General features: G+C 40.3%; 1 protein-coding gene across 18 annotated transcripts in view; it reads left to right on the forward strand.

The window, feature by feature from the left end:
* The window catches only part of LRRFIP1 (LRR binding FLII interacting protein 1), a 107786-nt gene that overhangs the window by 28675 nt on the left and 61561 nt on the right, over positions 1-17550 (forward strand). For 13 of the 18 annotated variants that reach the window (XM_082225930.1, XM_082225932.1, XM_082225938.1 and 10 more), the window contains exons 2-3: positions 7678-7764; positions 13419-13436. In XM_082225930.1, the coding sequence (XP_082082056.1) occupies positions 7678-7764; positions 13419-13436 (105 nt within the window). The remainder of the gene's footprint in view (positions 1-7677; positions 7765-13418; positions 13437-17550) is intronic. The other 5 variants (XM_082225933.1, XM_082225935.1, XM_082225928.1 and 2 more) reach the window with 1 other exon arrangement.

The following is a 17550-nucleotide window of genomic DNA, read 5'->3' on the forward strand; positions in this document are numbered from 1 at the left end:
AGTAATTACGCAAACAGTCTCCTTAAAAGGGTGTGTTTGTGTGCAGGCTATAATTCATGTTGTGAAATCGGTGTCGGACTGAATGTTCAATATTAACTCTTTGTCTGAATTGTGAAATGAAGTTAACATCATGGTTTTGTTTCTTTTTATCCCTTCATTTCCCAAGTAATTGCAAGTTATGGGAAACAGAATGCACACAATTCCTTAATAACTAATACGTTTTATATTTAAAATATTGATTCTCTTGAATAATAATGTATTGCATTTGTTTAACACTTGCATTTGGAGCCCTTGGAATACTTGCATTATCTAGTTGCAATCACAACATAAACTCTGTATGGTAAGACAATGTTATTATCTCCCATAGCACAAATGGTGTGGCAGGGGCTGAGGTTGAGAGAGAACGCTTTCCATAAGACCACTACAGTAGTAAGTTTATAGCAGAGATGAGATTTGAACAGGGGGCTTGCTTGTTTGTAGCTCAATCTCTTACTCACTGTGCTAATTATCGCTGTTTTGTTGGCTTTCTAGACAATATATCTGTGGAGCAATGTAAACTGAATTTTTAAGTCCACTTTTAGAAATAATTGGATAGGAAATGTGAGATTGATATAGATTTATCTATACTTTTCAGAATGGAATGTCACTGGGATGGGAGAGATGGGATCATCTACTATCATGAGGCTTTAAATGGAGGGGCTGACTGCCTTTCTCAATTTAAGTGGCCAAGCTACAAGTAGACTAGTCCTGTTTTGCCAGTGATTTGCCCAGCGAATCAGATGAGCACAGTGAGCAACTAAACTCCAAATGCCTAATGACTCATAGGCTGTTGTGGAGAACATTTGGGCACTATACTAAGTTTGTTTGCATTAGCTTCAAGTTGTTAAATATTTGGCCAATATTTGTTGCAATTTTAGCACCCTGAGCATGTGACTGATGAGTTGAATACGTCAGAGATTGTGTTAGATCATCATTTAAATATTTCACTTTGTTCTTAACACGGTTTTGATACTGTAATCTCCCCTGAGAGCCATTTTTTTTCCTGCCTAAAATGCAACCAATCAATAAATAAATCAACACTGACTTGCTGTGAGTTGGTATTTATCATTATGAAGGCTTACCATATTAAGTAATTCATAACTTGTTTTGTTTTTCTCATAATCTGCTGAAGTCAATAAACTATTTTCATAGAGATACATAATGTGTATCTCAAGCAAAATCCAAAGCTCCTTAGAAATTCTGATGATTTTTTGCGCAGCCAGAAGGAGCAGGCCATATCCCCCTTCTCTGTTAAATTTCTCATGACCAGAAGCACTTGGAAGAAAGTGCTTGAGATTTTATCAGTGTTGTTGTTGTTGTTGTTGTTGTTGTTGTTGTTGTGAGCATTTATACCATGCTCTTCATCCATAAAGGCTTCCAGAGTGGCTTACATACAATCAGTTTAAAAAAGCAAACTCAGGCACAAATTCTTAAGTAGGAGCTCTTTTAATGACTCAACTGGGATAGAAACATCTCAGAGGCACAAGGCATCTGATGGAGCTGGTATTTCAATAAAACTAGTGGAATAACCCTGCTTCTCAACTTTCCTACTGAGGCAGCCTGATGGCATGGCTACTACCATTACATTTTTGGTGGTAGTGTGCTGTGTAAAATCATTGGAACACTACAGAAACGGTGGGTGAAGAGGGAAGGCAGGAGCTGGGGCAGCCAGTCTCTCCCTATCTGTTTGCAAAGGGGTGCTTATTGAATTACAGTGAGGAAATCTAAATATTGCTATGAGCGTTAAGGGTGTGTGGCTTTTAAATATAAATTGTATGAAGTTAATTAAATCTGTTGGCAGTTGGTTTGAATGTGATTTTTAAAAAGGTAAGAATGCACTGAATATTTCTGAAATCAGCAGCAATTTGTGTGATTGTTTTTATTTTAGCTGGGACACGGGTGGCGCTGTGGGTTAAACTACAGAGCCTAGGGCTTGCCGATCAGAAGGTTGGCGGTTCGAATCCCCTCGACAGGGTGAGCTCCCGTTGCTCGGTCCCTGCTCCTGACAACCTATCAGTTCGAAAGCACGAAGTGCAAGTGGATAAATAGGTACCGCTCTGGTGGGAAGGTAAACGGCGTTTCCATGTGCTGCTCTGGTTCGTCAGAAGTGGCTTAGTCATGCTGGCCACATGACCCGGAAAAATGGTCTGCGGACAAACATTGGCTCCTTCAGCCTATAGAGCGAGATGAGCGCCGCAACCCCAGAGTCGGCCACGACTGGACCTAATGGTCAGGGATCCCTTTACCTTTACCTTTTATTTTAGCTAATAGAATAAGGACCCCCTTCTTCATGCCATCAACAAGCAAGCAGATCAAGTTAGGTTGTTTTGTTTGGATGTGTGTCGGAAAAGTGAATCAACCAGATGACAACGCACAATGAAGAATGGCTTGTTTAGTTTGCATGGAATCACTTGAGAATCTAATCATAAGAGGCTGGTTTGATTTTGAGCCAAGCCTGTCACTAGCAACCCTTTCTCCATAAATTCCTATAGAGAGTTGCCAGGGCAGACAGAGGGACGAGCTCTTCTTCTCCTTAGGCTTTCACTTTTGTAGGGTCCCCTATATTCCAACTTCTAAACAATACTTAACTGAAATGGGAAGCTTGCTTGATTTTGGTGAAGCTGAGAAGTACTGCATGGCTTTCAGCAATCCTCTTGTTCTTGCCATCTGTCATACAATACATGAACAGTCAATACTAGCAATGATGACAATAGGTTGTTTGTTTCCCATGCCATAATTAGGCCCGTGTATCTTAAGAGAGTACGTTTTGTTTGTTTAAAAGCTCACAAGGAGCCATTGTAATTGCTGGCAGCAAATCAGTATGGGCACCGAACTGGCCAGGCTAGAAAGTGAAGAGGAAGCAGAAACAAAGTAGGAATCTGCCAAATCTCTAAATGTGCGGGCTTTCTTAGGTGAGATAGATATTTTTGTTAGTGCTATAAGGCCTGAGCAAGGTTCTAATCTTTAGATGGGCTCAGTTGCTCAAGCAATAGGTGAGTTGCTGCAGGAACAAACTGCATTTACTGCTGATGATACCAATAGCTAAAGAAGAAACCATCAGGTTGAAAATGTACAGAACCTCCAAATCGTAGTTCAATATCTGTACATAAAAAGCCATTTTCCTGGGTTCCCACAGTTTTCATATGGTCAACCCAACAATGCTGGTATGTGTACATGAATAATATGAACATGTTTCCATTGTTTGGATCTCTGTAAGGTATTTGACATACTGTACTGTTGTTGGAAATGAAAGTGAGAAATACACTTGACACAGGCCCTACTCGGGTGGTTGTATTATTCACAAATGCATCCTTGCAGAATGGGATTGCATCATATTTTGAGACTGTCAGGAGACCCTGCAGCTTGGTAGAATTAGATTGGAATAATCACTTACCATTTCAAAGGCTTTATTTATGTAAGAACTACTTACAGGATGAGTGGAGATGAGAGAGAAAAACAGCAAGCATCTGGTCTCAACAAATTGGAGGAGAACAAAGAAAATGGCTCAGTTTTTAGATGTGGTGTTAACTTAGACATAAAAGGTTAAGGGTAAAGGGACCCCTAACCATTAGGTCCAGTCGTTGCTGACTCTGGGGTTGTGGTGCTCATTTCGCTTTATTGGGCGAGGGAGCCGGTGTACAGCTTCCGGGTCATGTGGCCAGCATGACTAAGCCGCTTCTGGTGAACCAGAGCAGCGTACGGAAACGCTGTTTACCTTCCCACTGGAGCCGTACCTATTTATCTACTTGCACTTTGATGTGCTTTCGAACTGCTAGGTTGGCAGGAGCAGGGACCGAGCGACGGGAGCTCTCCCCATCGCGGGGATTCGAACCTTGTGATTGGCAAGTCCTAGGCTCTGTGGTTTAACCCACAGCGCCACCCACGTCCCACTAACTTAGACATAGAGGCTTACAAACAAGTGCTGGCTAGATTGCTAGATAAAACAGTGCTCCTTCAAACTCTAGATAAGGAAATACAATTGCTTTCTTCCAACAGGGAAAGCACAGGACAACATGTGAAAGGGGAATCAGAAGTGGATTCTAGCATCTGGAATCCCTCATTGTAATCTAAAATTCTGCAATATGCTTAAAAATAAGTGCAGATCGTCAGTTATGGAAGATATGATGGTAACATAACAGTTTGTTTGCCAGGCTGTATTACTGTGTTGAAGCTGGCAGAAGTCTGGAAAATTCATGGGAAAGCTGAATACTGTTGCTAGGTGTTGTCATCCTAAAGCTCCTCAAGTTTTCGTTGTTTTTTTCCGCTTCCCTACCAATTAAGAACTCCAGGCACTTGGTTGCTTGGCAACATGTTGCTTGTCTGGGCAGCATAAGTCATAGTGCCAGGAAAGAATTTATTAATGCCAGCAAAATTTCAGTAACTAAAAAATTACCTATTTTGGTTTTCAGATTCAGGGACTACAAGTTACTGGTTTTATTTCTACTCCTATCTGTATCACCGTGGTTCACATAAGTAGCCTATAGTATTATCTCTTAAAGGTGTGAAATCTTTATTAAGTGGCCATCTTGCTTCTCTGGACCTGAATTAGAATGGCACATATCAACCTGATTAACTACTGTAATTTGGTATACTGGATGTCTGAAATGCAAATGCCTCTCCCACATAGCTGGGAGGACTTGATTCATGGTATGAAGTTTGAAGGCTTCACAGAGGCTTATGGATCCATAGTCCATTCAGGGCATCCTATTATGCCCATTGGGGGTTGGAGCAGGGAGGGTTTGATTTGTGGAAGATGCAAAAATGTCTGGTGACTCCAGATCATGCCATGTGTTGGTGGAGAGGTTGCAAGGAGAGTCTACTGCTGCCAGGATTCTTTCTCAACCGATCATGGTCTCATTTTGAACGTTGGTGACTTGCTTGCTTGGGTTCAATCCTCTCCGCTAAAATCTGAATGAATAGTTTTTGTTGTTTTTTTAATTTCTCTTTATTAATTTTCATACACACATATACACACATACGTACAAAAAATAAATTCTTCACGGGGAAAAAAAACAATAATAAGAACAACATAACTTAATTATAAGAAAACCGAAAAAAAAGACAAACATGTAAATTATTGACTTCCCTCCACCTCAGTTTTGGGTTATGTAATACATTTCCCCCCGCAGTTTTTCTTTAAAGCTTTTGTATGTCGAACGGTTATATTAAGCCTACTGTGACTGAATGAATAGTTTGTTAATGGGATCCAGGAGCCTCCCTTCTTGTCACTAATTGGGAGGGAAATATGTTTGTTTGTTAGTTTGCTTGCTTGCTTGTTTATTAAATCTGTATACTGCCCTTCATCTGTAGATCTCAGGGTAGTTCACAAAATACATAATAAAAACAATTACAAAAATAATACGAAAACCTCTTCATCCCCTCCCGCAAACACATTTAAAAGGACATAGGATGTTAGTCAGCCCAGTTCCTGGTTGAAAAGGAATGTTTTCACCTAGTGCCTAAAGGTGTATAATGAAGGGGTCAGGCGAACCTCCCTGTGGGAAAACATTTCATAGATGGGGAGCCACTTCAGAAAAGACCTGTTCTCATGTTGCCAGCCTCCAGAGCTCTTGTGGAGGAGGCACATGAAGAAGGGCCTCAGAGGACGATCACAAGGTCCAGATCCGTTCATATGGGAATCGGAGGTCCTTGATGTATTGCGGTCCTGAGCCACTTAGGCCTTACAGGTCAAAACCAGCAACTGTAACTTGAGCATCTTGGTCATGCTCAAGTTACAGTTTTCTCCAGTACTGGCCAAGTTTCTGAGATAAATCACATATTGGAGTTGATTTGGACATCCTGTTTCAAGACAACGCAGGGGAAATACTGATGGGCAGCTTACCATAGGATAGTTTTCTACCATGCTGTTTCTTGGTAATCTGTAATTACTACATATGTTGTATAATCTCACTGCCTTTTTGCCATGAATTTCAGACGTCATTAATTCTAAGAGTTATTTATGTTCTGTAACAATTTAAAATACTTTGGATTTTTGAGGCATTTTCAGAACAACTTTTAAAAACCTAGATGCTTTTTCAAAGCTATATTTTAAGAAGACCCCACCCCTTCCCTGAACAGGAAAATGTTTCACTAAAAACATTGTACATGTATTTGGAAACCAATGCAAACAACTATATAATCAGAATGATGGCATAGCAAGAACATAATAAGCCATCTATTCAATAAACCCAGAACTAGAAAATAGTGGCAAAGTGTAGCAATAGGTAGAACATTTTCCAAGCCACAGTAATGGCAAATCTCGGGGAGGATGGGGAAACCTTTCTAAGGAAGCGGGACATAATCTGTCATAGTTGGATTTTTCCATAGCACTTTTAGCAGCATTTAAGAAATGAGTCAGCTTATCCTGTGTAGTTGTTGTATTTGCCCTTAGAAACAAGGGCTTCTAATTTTCCAGTGCCGCTTCCCCTCACTTCAGCCTCTGATTAATCTCCTTTTTGTGCTAGGGATTGGTGAATTGTCAATGTATTTGCCACTTAATGTGACATTGAAGTTAACTTTTTAAATTAAAAGTTAAACTTTTAATATATTGAAGTGTAATTTTATCAAGATGCTTGGGGGAAAGAGGTAGAAATAACTTCTGTGAATGATCAAGACTGGCTTAGCGTTCAAAACAAAATATCTGTTTTATGAACGCTTGATTTTGCATGTAAGCAGATAACGCCCATTAAAATTGAAGCAGCCATTCCAAATAGTTAATAATTACAATGGTGTGCTAAAAGGCTTTCAGTGGAAACATGTAGCATATTTATATGTGGTCTATTTTTGACACATGGATGCTGAGTGAGTTGAATCAGTGCATTTATTTATAGATGTAGTTGCTGAAGGAAACCTGTTTTTCAAGTCAGCCTTTTCTTGCATATTACTTAGGCATTTATGTAAGGGAAAGGTGAAACTAGCTTTGTAGTTGTGAATTCCCCAGTTATGTACAAAGGAATAATATCTTGTCAAATGCCTCATAGACAAAACTCATATATAACCATAATGTTTCATCAGAAAGAAAAACCCAACAGCAACAGTATTGTTTTATTAGGACCAACTAAATTGTCTCTACATGATAAGCAAGATTTTGAGTTGACAAAACAAAACATCTTTTGGCTATTATTACAAGATGAAGGTAGGGGGTGGTTACTATTCTCATATCTGTAATTAAAGTGCAAAACCTATACCGGCTAGCTAGAGCATGTATTTGAGTTTCCAAATGGTTCTCCTTTGCTTTCTAATTTGTATTTGCATTTACAAGTGACTTGTGTCAGGCTAAAGGCCAATCATTGCATCTTTTAGAAATGCCTTTACATTACTGATGGTATGGCGTACTTTGATGCAAACCTTGGAGCTGTAATAGTCAATGTGTGGTGTCCTCCAGATGATGCTGGACTCCAGCTCCCGTCATGCCTGATCTGGAGAGCACCACCTTGGCTATCCCTGCCTTGGAGGGGCTAAAGGTATTCTATTGGATGACAGAACAAGCAGGTATTGAATACTACCAGTGACTAATGGTGAGCATTTTGCGTGAAAGCTTGTTGTCTGCCTACATGTACTTCCCCTCCAGCTAAGGCATGTTCTGCAAGTTTAAACTATGTGGAAATATAGCTTTATTCTTTTTTTTCTTTATGGTAGGCTGAAGCGAGGCTTGCAGCAAAGCGTGCAGCACGAGCTGAAGCACGAGAAATCCGAATGAAGGAACTGGAGAGGCAGCAAAAGGAGGTATGTGAAAGATATTGAGTTGTCTTTCTCTGCAGCCCCAAAATTACTTCTTGATCTTTTGAATGAAACGCAGAAACGGTCCTTTGGGAGCCACAGTTGGTGGTGATTGTAATAAATTTGTTTAATGAATGGAAAATAGATTAAATGTGTGTTAATGGTTCTTCTTGAATATTATTTACTTATTTTGTGTAGCCAAAGCCCTTACAAAAAAGATAAAATACATTACTCAGTTCTTCTTGTAATAATGTAAAATAGAAGAGCCACGATTTTTTCTTTTGAACTATACAGAATTTCCTGTTCCTTAAGATGTGGGGGAGGGACCTAGGAAAGCAGCTTCTTTGGTCTGAGTATTGTTTCCTTCTCACACATCACTCAACTGAAATGAAATAAAAGTAGCATTTGCAACCTCGAAGTAGCATGGTTCTAGCTCTTTCTGCTTGACAGCTGGAGAGCTATTACTACTTTTGTGTGCTCGATGAATTCAGAATCAATTTGTGTATGCTTGCTTGGGAAATAAAAGCAAGAGGAGCATCTGTTGGGCTCGTGCACAGAATTGGCACACCCTTCTAGGTCAATGCTGGCAGTGGCCACAATAGTCCTGTCCATAGTTTGTATTTAGTCAATGGGTAATATTTTGAAAGCATGCTCTTTTAAGACTACCATCTCAGATAGTAATAGTAACTGGCCTAAACAGCCTTTCCTCTACAACAGTTGCTTCTATCTGAGTGGAATTCTCCTTTGTAAACTCCACCAGAAGGTTTACACGCCTGTCAAGGGTATTTATATCCACCTGCTGTGCTAGTTCTGAGTAACAGGATTTCCTAAACAGCAGTAGAACAAACTCATAGTCCCTGGCAGCAGTATTCTTCCTACTTGTGCTTCCTAAGTGACCTGTGTCCTCCTTCCTAAGGGACCTAAGGGAGCAGTTACTGAAAGTGCGGCTGTCTCTAGAGGTCCATCTAGATTCCACACATCCTTGTCCTGTCCTGAAATCTTGTGTTTGCTTTTGTCAATTCCTAACTCCATCCTGGGCTTGACCAGTATATGGGACTACTCTTGCCTCTCTATGGGTGTTGGTAAAACATCCCGTCCAGTCATGTGTTGAGAACTTAGATGGATTAACACTAAAACTATATCTTCTTCCAAGTGGATGTAGTTCTTGCAGTGAGTAACAATGTTCAGTTTCACATACAACAGTAAACGGTAGTTTAAAAAACATGTGCCGGTTCACATGTAATACTAAGCCAGGACTCTGGTTTGTTTTCTCCTTGTGCAGCATGAGTCTGCGCACCAGCATTATGCTTGTTCGTGTTAAATTATAATTTATTGATTTAGCATTGTGTATGAGCCAGACCAACCTCTGAGCAGACAATTATCCAACTGGCTATCTCACAACTGGCCCATTTAATCTTACATTTTTGGGTGAAACCAAGTATAGCAATTCTTAAGTTTATGCCAGAGGCAACAATCAATCCACAGTGCATGGTAGAAAGAAATTCAAGGAAATATAGTTACTTGTGACTAAAACTGTGCATTCTGGAAATGCCTCTAAGCAGAGTTCCCAGTATTGCTTTTAATTAATGGCTGGTTAAAAAGTGGCCTGGATACAGAGTATTTGTCTATTAATCACCAAGTAGTTTCGTGTGTGTGTGTTATATTAACTGCATAAAGCAAAAATGTCAGTTCTGCATCTCTGACTCTTGATACAAGGCGTACAGCTCTCATCTGATGGGACACCGAGAGGGGCCTAGGCCTTGCACTGGTATCACATGGGGATGTTGGCTTTGGCCCCCTCCCTGTGGATCTTCAGTTCATAACAGAGAGAGAACTAGCTGCAACTTCTTTTATTTCAAAGTAATTTTGTTGGCTGTCTAAACTATTTTTTATCTAAAAACAATTGTGTGTGTTGGCTATTTATTGTTTTCAGAAATTGTAATTGTTAGTTTGCATGATATACTTAATTTGTCTCATAAGTTTCTATGTTTAAGACAGAAAAGTTATCCCCAGGCTAGTTGGACCCCTGTGCTTATATGAAGATCTAAGCCACTGTCTTGAGCACCACAAAATACCAGTTTTATAGAATAAAATTTGACAATGCTCAGATTGTCCCCCAAACATATAAGAATATTTATACCCCGCCCATCTGGCTGGGTTTCCCCAGCCACTCTGGGCAGCTTCCAGCACACATACAAAATGTCAAGCATTAAAAACATCCTGATACAGGGCTGCCTTCAGGTGTCTTCTTAAAGTTGTATAGTTCTTTATCTCCTTGACATCTGATGTGAGGGCGCCACTACCGAGAAGACCCTCTGCCTGTTTCCATGTAACTTCACTTCTCACAGTTAGGGTACCACCAACCATCCTGTCAACGTCCTCAACAAAACACTACTCCTCCAAAAGAAGTAAAAGACCAAAAAAAAAGCAGACACAGACACGCTGGGCAGCCCTTCCCAACCTGGCAATCAAAACAAAGTTGGTTTGGGTAAGAGGGCAGACACCAGGCAAGGTGGAGGGTCTGTTTCTTAGCTGGAAGGCTAAGAAAGCTGAAACCTACTGTTAATGGGAAAGTGCTTAATAAAAAATAACACAGTGCTTGTATATTAAAGGATACAGTGTGAAGCATTTAAAATTAGATCTAACACGCCTGCATGTAAAGTAGAGGGATAAAGTAGCCAATTGCGGGGAGCAATGTGCATTTTATTGCAACAGGTCATGTTTATATGCTTCCCTGTTTCCCAACAAGTTTTGTTCACGGTTTAAAGATAAGCTATGTCAAGTTGTTGATACACCTGATATGTTTTCATTTCACAACCCAGTGTGATATCACCCACTTAGGTTTCATTGTTTGTTAATAGGGTGCTGTATTAAGGTATTTTTTTGTTTGTTTTAAAGGTCAAAGTCTTCTCAATACAGTCTTCTCTTTCTCATTTTTTGAATTTGTTAATTGTGATTATTGAAAACATTGATAAATTAGCAGAGTTGCTGCTTAATACAATGTTCTTCTGCAGTGTACAAGAGAGAGGGCAATAATCCCAAATGAAAAGGAATCTGAAATGCAATTCCCTGAAGAAAATCCTTCTATGTTAGCTGACATAGCAGAGGCTGTGTGCTTTGAGGCATCTGTCTGAGATAGTCATCTTATGTTTTTAGGTTCAGAAAGAAAATTACTGCTGAAACTATTAGAAAGGCGTGCTCTGTTATGTTGAGGAAAATTTTGAATTACTTTTTGTGACACTTTTCTAAGGACTACCCCAAAATATTTATTTGGCTCTCTAGTTTAGGGCACGTTGCCATTTTACTTTCAGGTGCCACTTCCTGACACTTTCCCAACTTCAATATATATGACCATCAGTAGTTCAGGGGCTCCGTTCTCAATGTCAGTTTTTGTGAAAGTCTGCACAGGTCCTAACAGGGCATGCAGATACAATTGTTGATGGCAAAAATGGGCAGGAGTACAATTTTCTTTTTTTCTGAGCATCTGGAAGCTCTTCCCTATAACATGCTGACTTGGCTATGGAAGTGTACAGAACAGTCATCTACAGTACAAGATTGGGGAGACATTGAAGAACATCCGTCTAATTGGCTAGAATTGCCAGGAAATTACCTTTGTGAAAAACCTTGCAGGATCTTTTTGTTCCCTCCCCTCCACCCGTGATAAGATTGCACAGCAGTTGAAGAAACAACAGCAACAAATATCCAATAATAGCTGGTTAGAACTGAAAAAGCTTTTCTGTGCTCATCAAGTAGCAGGGCTGGCCATTTCCGTTGAAACATTGCTGTCTCAGAGAACTCTGCCATTTTGCATGATGTGTTCATGCTGCTTTGGTCCTGACAATTGCCACTGCCCTCCACAAAGAGTGACTTCCACTTTGTGAGGGCAGCAGCACTAGGCAGGACAAAAAGTAGCATTTGAGTGCAGAGCATGCTTCTGGCCCAGCTGGCTGCTAGGGCTGGACGATATCTGGTTTTCAACATTGTGATATATCACCAGATAAACTTCACAATATGCTGTTATATCACAATGTCTGAAATAGGGACGGAGCTATGTAGAGGCACTGGCTGGCTTCATGGTTTTTCCTGCCTCGTGATTTTTGCACAGCATGCGCCCATGCGCACACACATCATGATTCACAATATATTGCCAGGTCAAAAATTATGATAGTCATATCATGATATGGACTTCAAACTGGTTTTGAATGATATATCGCCCAGCCCTAACACACATCCTGATTTGTGATATATTGTCAGGTCAAAAATTATGAAAGCAATGTTTCAATTTGGAGCCTACTGGCTGCTGCACAAAATATGAGAATCCAGCCTTTACTCCTTGGCAATGACACTGAGCACTTGGCTGGGCTCCCCCCGAATTCCCACTCCACCACCTATTGAGGAGGGAAGAACTGAGCAGCGATGGTCACTGGAGAGACCTGGGGGTGGGCATGTGGGCAGCTGTCCAGCTCATGCACAGCTTCTTCTGATTCAGGGTTATGGAGAATAGCGCTGTGTGCCGTCAGCTCCTGCAGGACAGGACTGCCACCAAAAGTCCAAACTTCACCGCTGTGATTAATCTAGAGAGGACTGAGTGATTATTGTATTCTGTTTTGAATGTTATGGAATAGCTTGCAAGCTCTGGGCTACAACACTGTGCTTAAAATGTTTGCTTGAAGTAATTTTCCATAAAGATACTCTTGAAATGTCAGGATCCATTGTTTGCTATTTAAAGTAGAAAGGTCAGGCTGCTTGAAGTGTGATTATGCAACATATGTATGACATGGTATATAGTCAACAATATGATTTACACAGAGGTAAGGGTGGTATGCTTTTGATATACTTTATGCTGAAACTAGGGGAGCTTGCTTGGACTGGCAAAATTCCTTTTGTGTAATTCTAATTGGATAAGCAGGAAGTGTGGGGTCCCCCCCTCTTGTGCTAGAAACTTCTGCAGAAGTAAAACTTCTATTGCGTATGTTAAAGAAAAAATGCCCTATTATTGTCTAAAAGTCTTGATTATTATTTGTGTTGGGGATCAACAATGTATATCCATTGTGAAGAACTTTTTACAGTATAAATATGTGGTTTATCTTCTGTTACGGGAGCTTATTCTGTGCCTCTGCTCCCTAGCACTGTATGTAAGGCTTTAAAAATCAGCATTTTTCATTGCCTTTTCTGGTGAACTTGAAGTCTGAGTATAATGTGAAGCCAACTAATAATACTTCTCAGGATATGGCTACATTAATAAGTTGCAGTGGAAGTTGGGTAGGAAATTATGTGTTCATGTTATTACCGAAGCTTCTACTTGGTCTACCAGAACTGCACAGCCATGCAACTCTGGAATCCTGTGCCTACCTAAATTACAAGGCCAGCGTCTAAAGAACTGGAAGAGCTACCACACTGCAGGGTTTTAACAATCCAAGAGTCATTCTTTGTGTTTTATATGGATCTCTGTCCACAATATTGGATCCAGTGAAATTTTCCTCCACTGCTGAAGCACATTTTGCATTCTTGATAAATGAAAAAAATTGGTCTTGAACTGTGGTTTATTTCTGCATTCTCATATATGGGTTTATGTGGAATAAGAGTTCTTTGTGAACTGTACCTACTGAAAGCTATTGCCCTTATTTTTCTCCTTTCTTTCCTTTCCTTTGCCAATGTAGATCTATCAAATTCAAAAGGTAGGGTTTGCTTAGCCTCTTGTGTGATTGCATGCACTTTTCCTTTTGCATCAGGAAACCTGATGGCACTTGAGAATTAAACCCACATAAATATGTCAGGTATGCAGCAGGATTTACTTGGAAATTTATCTTTAAGACTCTCTTGCTTCTGCATGTAAAATTCTGCTACTATTATTAACATCAACATTGTTGTGAGTTGCTCAAATAACAGCTTCTCTCACAGCTAATTTACTGATATAGTACTAATCGGGTGAAATATCACAGGATTTGTTCACAATAATTGCTCTATTTTAACTGTGATTTTTTACTAGGCTCTAAAATGACGGCATGGCTGTGACTTCAAATGCTGAAATAGCACCTACCACACAATACCAGCACACCGGTCCATGTGGATTTGTTTTTAGAGCCATAATTACTTTGCATTCCCTCACAACTGATTGATGTAGTCCAAACAAGGCATGCTTTCAGCCAGTAATTGCGTATGGGAAGATGCCTCGTGGAGTGGGTAATTCAAAGTTGCCACATTGGAGTGGGTGTAACTATGGTGTATGGCTGGAGTTATAACTTAATCGTGGACTAGAGCAGCAGAATGTTAAACTGGAATAGCTGTTGCAGGCAACAAACAGCTTTCAGATTTTGATATATGGTAAAATTAAAATACTCTTTATGGATCCTAACAGTTTTAGTAGTGTGTATTTGTGTGACAGCCCATGTTGAAGTTTTCAATAAAACTTCAAGATATGCATATGCAATTATTATCATAGAAGACTAAATCACAAACTGTCTTCATTGGTAAACCTGCTGCTATTTACTAATGAGTCTCCCAGGATTCTGACAATCGGGCTCCTTTTGCTTGGGCAACATTCTGTTCTTTCTTTGCATGTTTTCACTTCAGTGACTGTACTTACTAATGCTTCTTGAATGGCAGTGCAAATTAGGCAGCTTCTGAAAATGCTGAAGTTGCTTGACTGCTTTAGTCTTGGACTAAAGGAGATACCTCTTCAGAGGCTTGGAGCTGTTATTTCCTGCATTGTGTATGCTAATTGCTCTGTCTCTTATCAAACCAGGTTTGTAGACTTCTCTAAGGCTTCAGTCAGTTCCTGGGGGTGGGAGGATACTGAAGTCCCTTCCAGCAATATACAGTAGTGAGCACTGCTGCAAAAGAGGTGTCCATAGTTGTCATTGGGGCATATTGATGGTGCTCATGCCAATCATATCCTTCCCCACTAACAACTCCCCTCTGTGCAGAGTTACTTTGAAAGTGTTTCCTTTAAAATTGATTGGGTTGTTGAAATATGTGTGGCACATTCTCTTATAAGTTCATGTAAATGTTTTAAAAAGAAGAAAACTAGTGCTAAACCACTTGCTCCGACATCACAGAAACACTTGCTTTTTAAATAAATTTGTTTCATTCAGTGTTAGAAACTGAGATATGAAAGCTAGGAGCTAAATGACACCTTAAACCTAGGTCATAGGCGCAACAACAAGAATACAAAGCTGCAAATGAATGAACTGCAGCTAAAATATTATGTCCATTTTTCACATGGTCTAGTCTTCATCTGAAGACTGCAAAAAAAATGAAGCCTTTCTTCCCCAGCCTTAAACCTTAAACTTCTTAGGGTTTTGAGGGTTGCTCAAAACACTGCTATTCTGTAAGGGGAGCTGAGAGGCAGAACCCATCAGCTTGCCTTACCCTGAAGTGATTTCTTGGAAGTCGAACAGGCAGGAATTTCTCCTCCCACTCCACCAGTGGCAGTTTTAATCTGAAATCTTAGATGCAGTAATGTGCCCAGAGCTCAGAAACTGCTTGCGCTAATGAAATTCCCAGTCGCAAAATGCGCCTAGAACAATGGGAGTCTCGAACACTGGTTTTCATTGAACTCATAAACCGCACATTCAAGAGAAGCGTATGGCTTATTGCCTTCTGGGCTAACCAGATTCACTACGCTCTTGATGTGGATGGAACTATAGGAAATCTTTGCAATTGGGATTTACCGTATTGGCCCGAATATAAGCTGTACTTTCCCCCCAAATTCTGACTGAAAAGTTGAAGTGCGGCTTCTATTTGGAACGGAGTGCTTCACGCCCGCCTCCTGGCACTACCGCCCTGAATGGGGGACGGGGTGGCTGGCGCTATAAAAGGAATAGGATAAAAAGTTTTGCACATTGTTAGTATGGGTTGTTCAGTATTGGCTGCCTTCTGTCGGCCCTGCTTACTGATTTGGTGCAACAGCCGTACTGCTAGTGGGACCCATTTTGTGTAGTGTAACAGCCAAATCCAGTGGGTGTCTTCTATTTGTGAAAGTTGTTGCATAGCTCCTAATGCAACTGCTATTCTTATACACTGTGACAGTTAAGCTTTGTGTACTACTGCCCCAAGTGCAACTGCTTGTGCAATAATGCTAAATCTCAATCTTCTTGTGCTAATGTTACATTGGCCCTCACTCAGTATTTTTACATAATTTGAACTTCAATTAATGGGTAAAATTTCACCCTTGTAAGAAGCATAAAATTAGTAACTGGGGTCAGTTGCTGAAAAAAAACCAAATACATTTTAAGGGAGTCTGCAACACTCTAATAGCTAAATAGAAAGCATATAATAACACATTTCAGTAAGCCAACAGAGCTTCTTGTTAAATAGTGTGTCAAGAAGAAATAGGAGTGACTTATCTACTTAAGAGATAAGTAACTGTTTTAATATCTCTACTGGAGTTGGTGTGTCAGGAAGTGTCTCTTCTTTGCAGCTGTCTATTAAATATTAGAGCACCATTGTCGCTCTGCCTAGCATGGAAATGCTTATCTTCCTCTTAACAATACAGGGCAGTTGTTATTCATGGCACCCATCAACCTTCAAGAGAGAGGACTTTTTAGCAGAGGGTTCCCTCAATTTGTAAAAATCCCCATAGAATAAATTTACCTCATTCCTGCCCCTGAAAGTTAAGTCAAGCAAAGTGTGAAGCCACTGTTTTTGCTCAAATGTTCCTTTATAATAAATCTTGACTGAACTGGGTCAGAAATTCAGGCCTGTTGCATCATTCTCCACTTCTTTCTCTATGGAATAATATGCCCTGCTAACAGTGCTCAGCAACCTATTACTGCTGGACTGACTTTAAACAGTGCTGCCATTCTGAACAGAGAATCTGCCTTGTGGAAAGCAATTTATGCTTCAGTGCCTTCAGAAGAGACGCTCTGGCTGGCTTGCAGTCTTGCATGAGCACGTTTGCTTGATCCTTTGTCTGTGTGGTGCTGCAGAGATCCCTTGTCATGCAGGGGTGGGCAACGTGTTGTTTGCAGGGGAGGAGGGGACATGCAATTTCTGAGCTCTCTTGTGCTGGGAGGGGTATCAAGGAGATTGGGCCGTCGCCTTCCCTTCATTTGCTTTCTCTCTTTCTTGAAATCGTCTGGACTGAGGTGATTCAGATGTGCAGAAAAAGAATGATGCATTATGTTTCTGACTTGTGCCTCTCCAGACTGCTATAAGTTCCTTTTAAAGCTCCCCTTTAATGTGGAAAGCAAAGTACTCACAATACATGTTGTGACTTCACTGTTCCCATCCTCCTCCTGTAATCCTCCCCCTCCTCTTTTGCTTTACAGGTTCTGACCCAAACCCTGTTGTCTTCATTTTTTTCTCATGCATCCATTTTTAAACTGCACCACTCCACTGTTAAGATTTTGCCCTCATAGATATTTGGAATGTTCTTTTTGCCTCTCAAACTGCTCAAAACGTTTCCATCTCCCTCATCTGACTTTTTCTTTGCACTTGGTGCCTCACCTCCTTTCTTTAATTCCTCTGACTCCATTTTCTATTATCCTTGTATCTTACCTTATTTAGATTGTGAGTCTGTGGGTGTGGATTTTTCTGTATTGCAATTATATTTCTACAGTGCCTGTTCTTTTATGTGCTTGATAAACTTACCACACAGATATTGTTCTCACTTTATGGTATACTTTTTCTGCACACTTGAATCAGAGAAGTAAATGAATACTTTGAGCTGATCCTACCTTGGTAGAAGAAACAGGCTCACTGCATGTTTCCCAGTTTCTGGGTCCCTGAAGCATTTTCGTACTTTTAAAGGCTCTGGCTAAGATTGAGTACCACAGTGGCCTATGGGGG

Source organism: Podarcis vaucheri (assembly GCF_965113315.1).
Source record: "Podarcis vaucheri genome assembly, chromosome: 1".
In the NCBI taxonomy this organism is placed as follows: Eukaryota; Metazoa; Chordata; class Lepidosauria; order Squamata; family Lacertidae; genus Podarcis; species Podarcis vaucheri.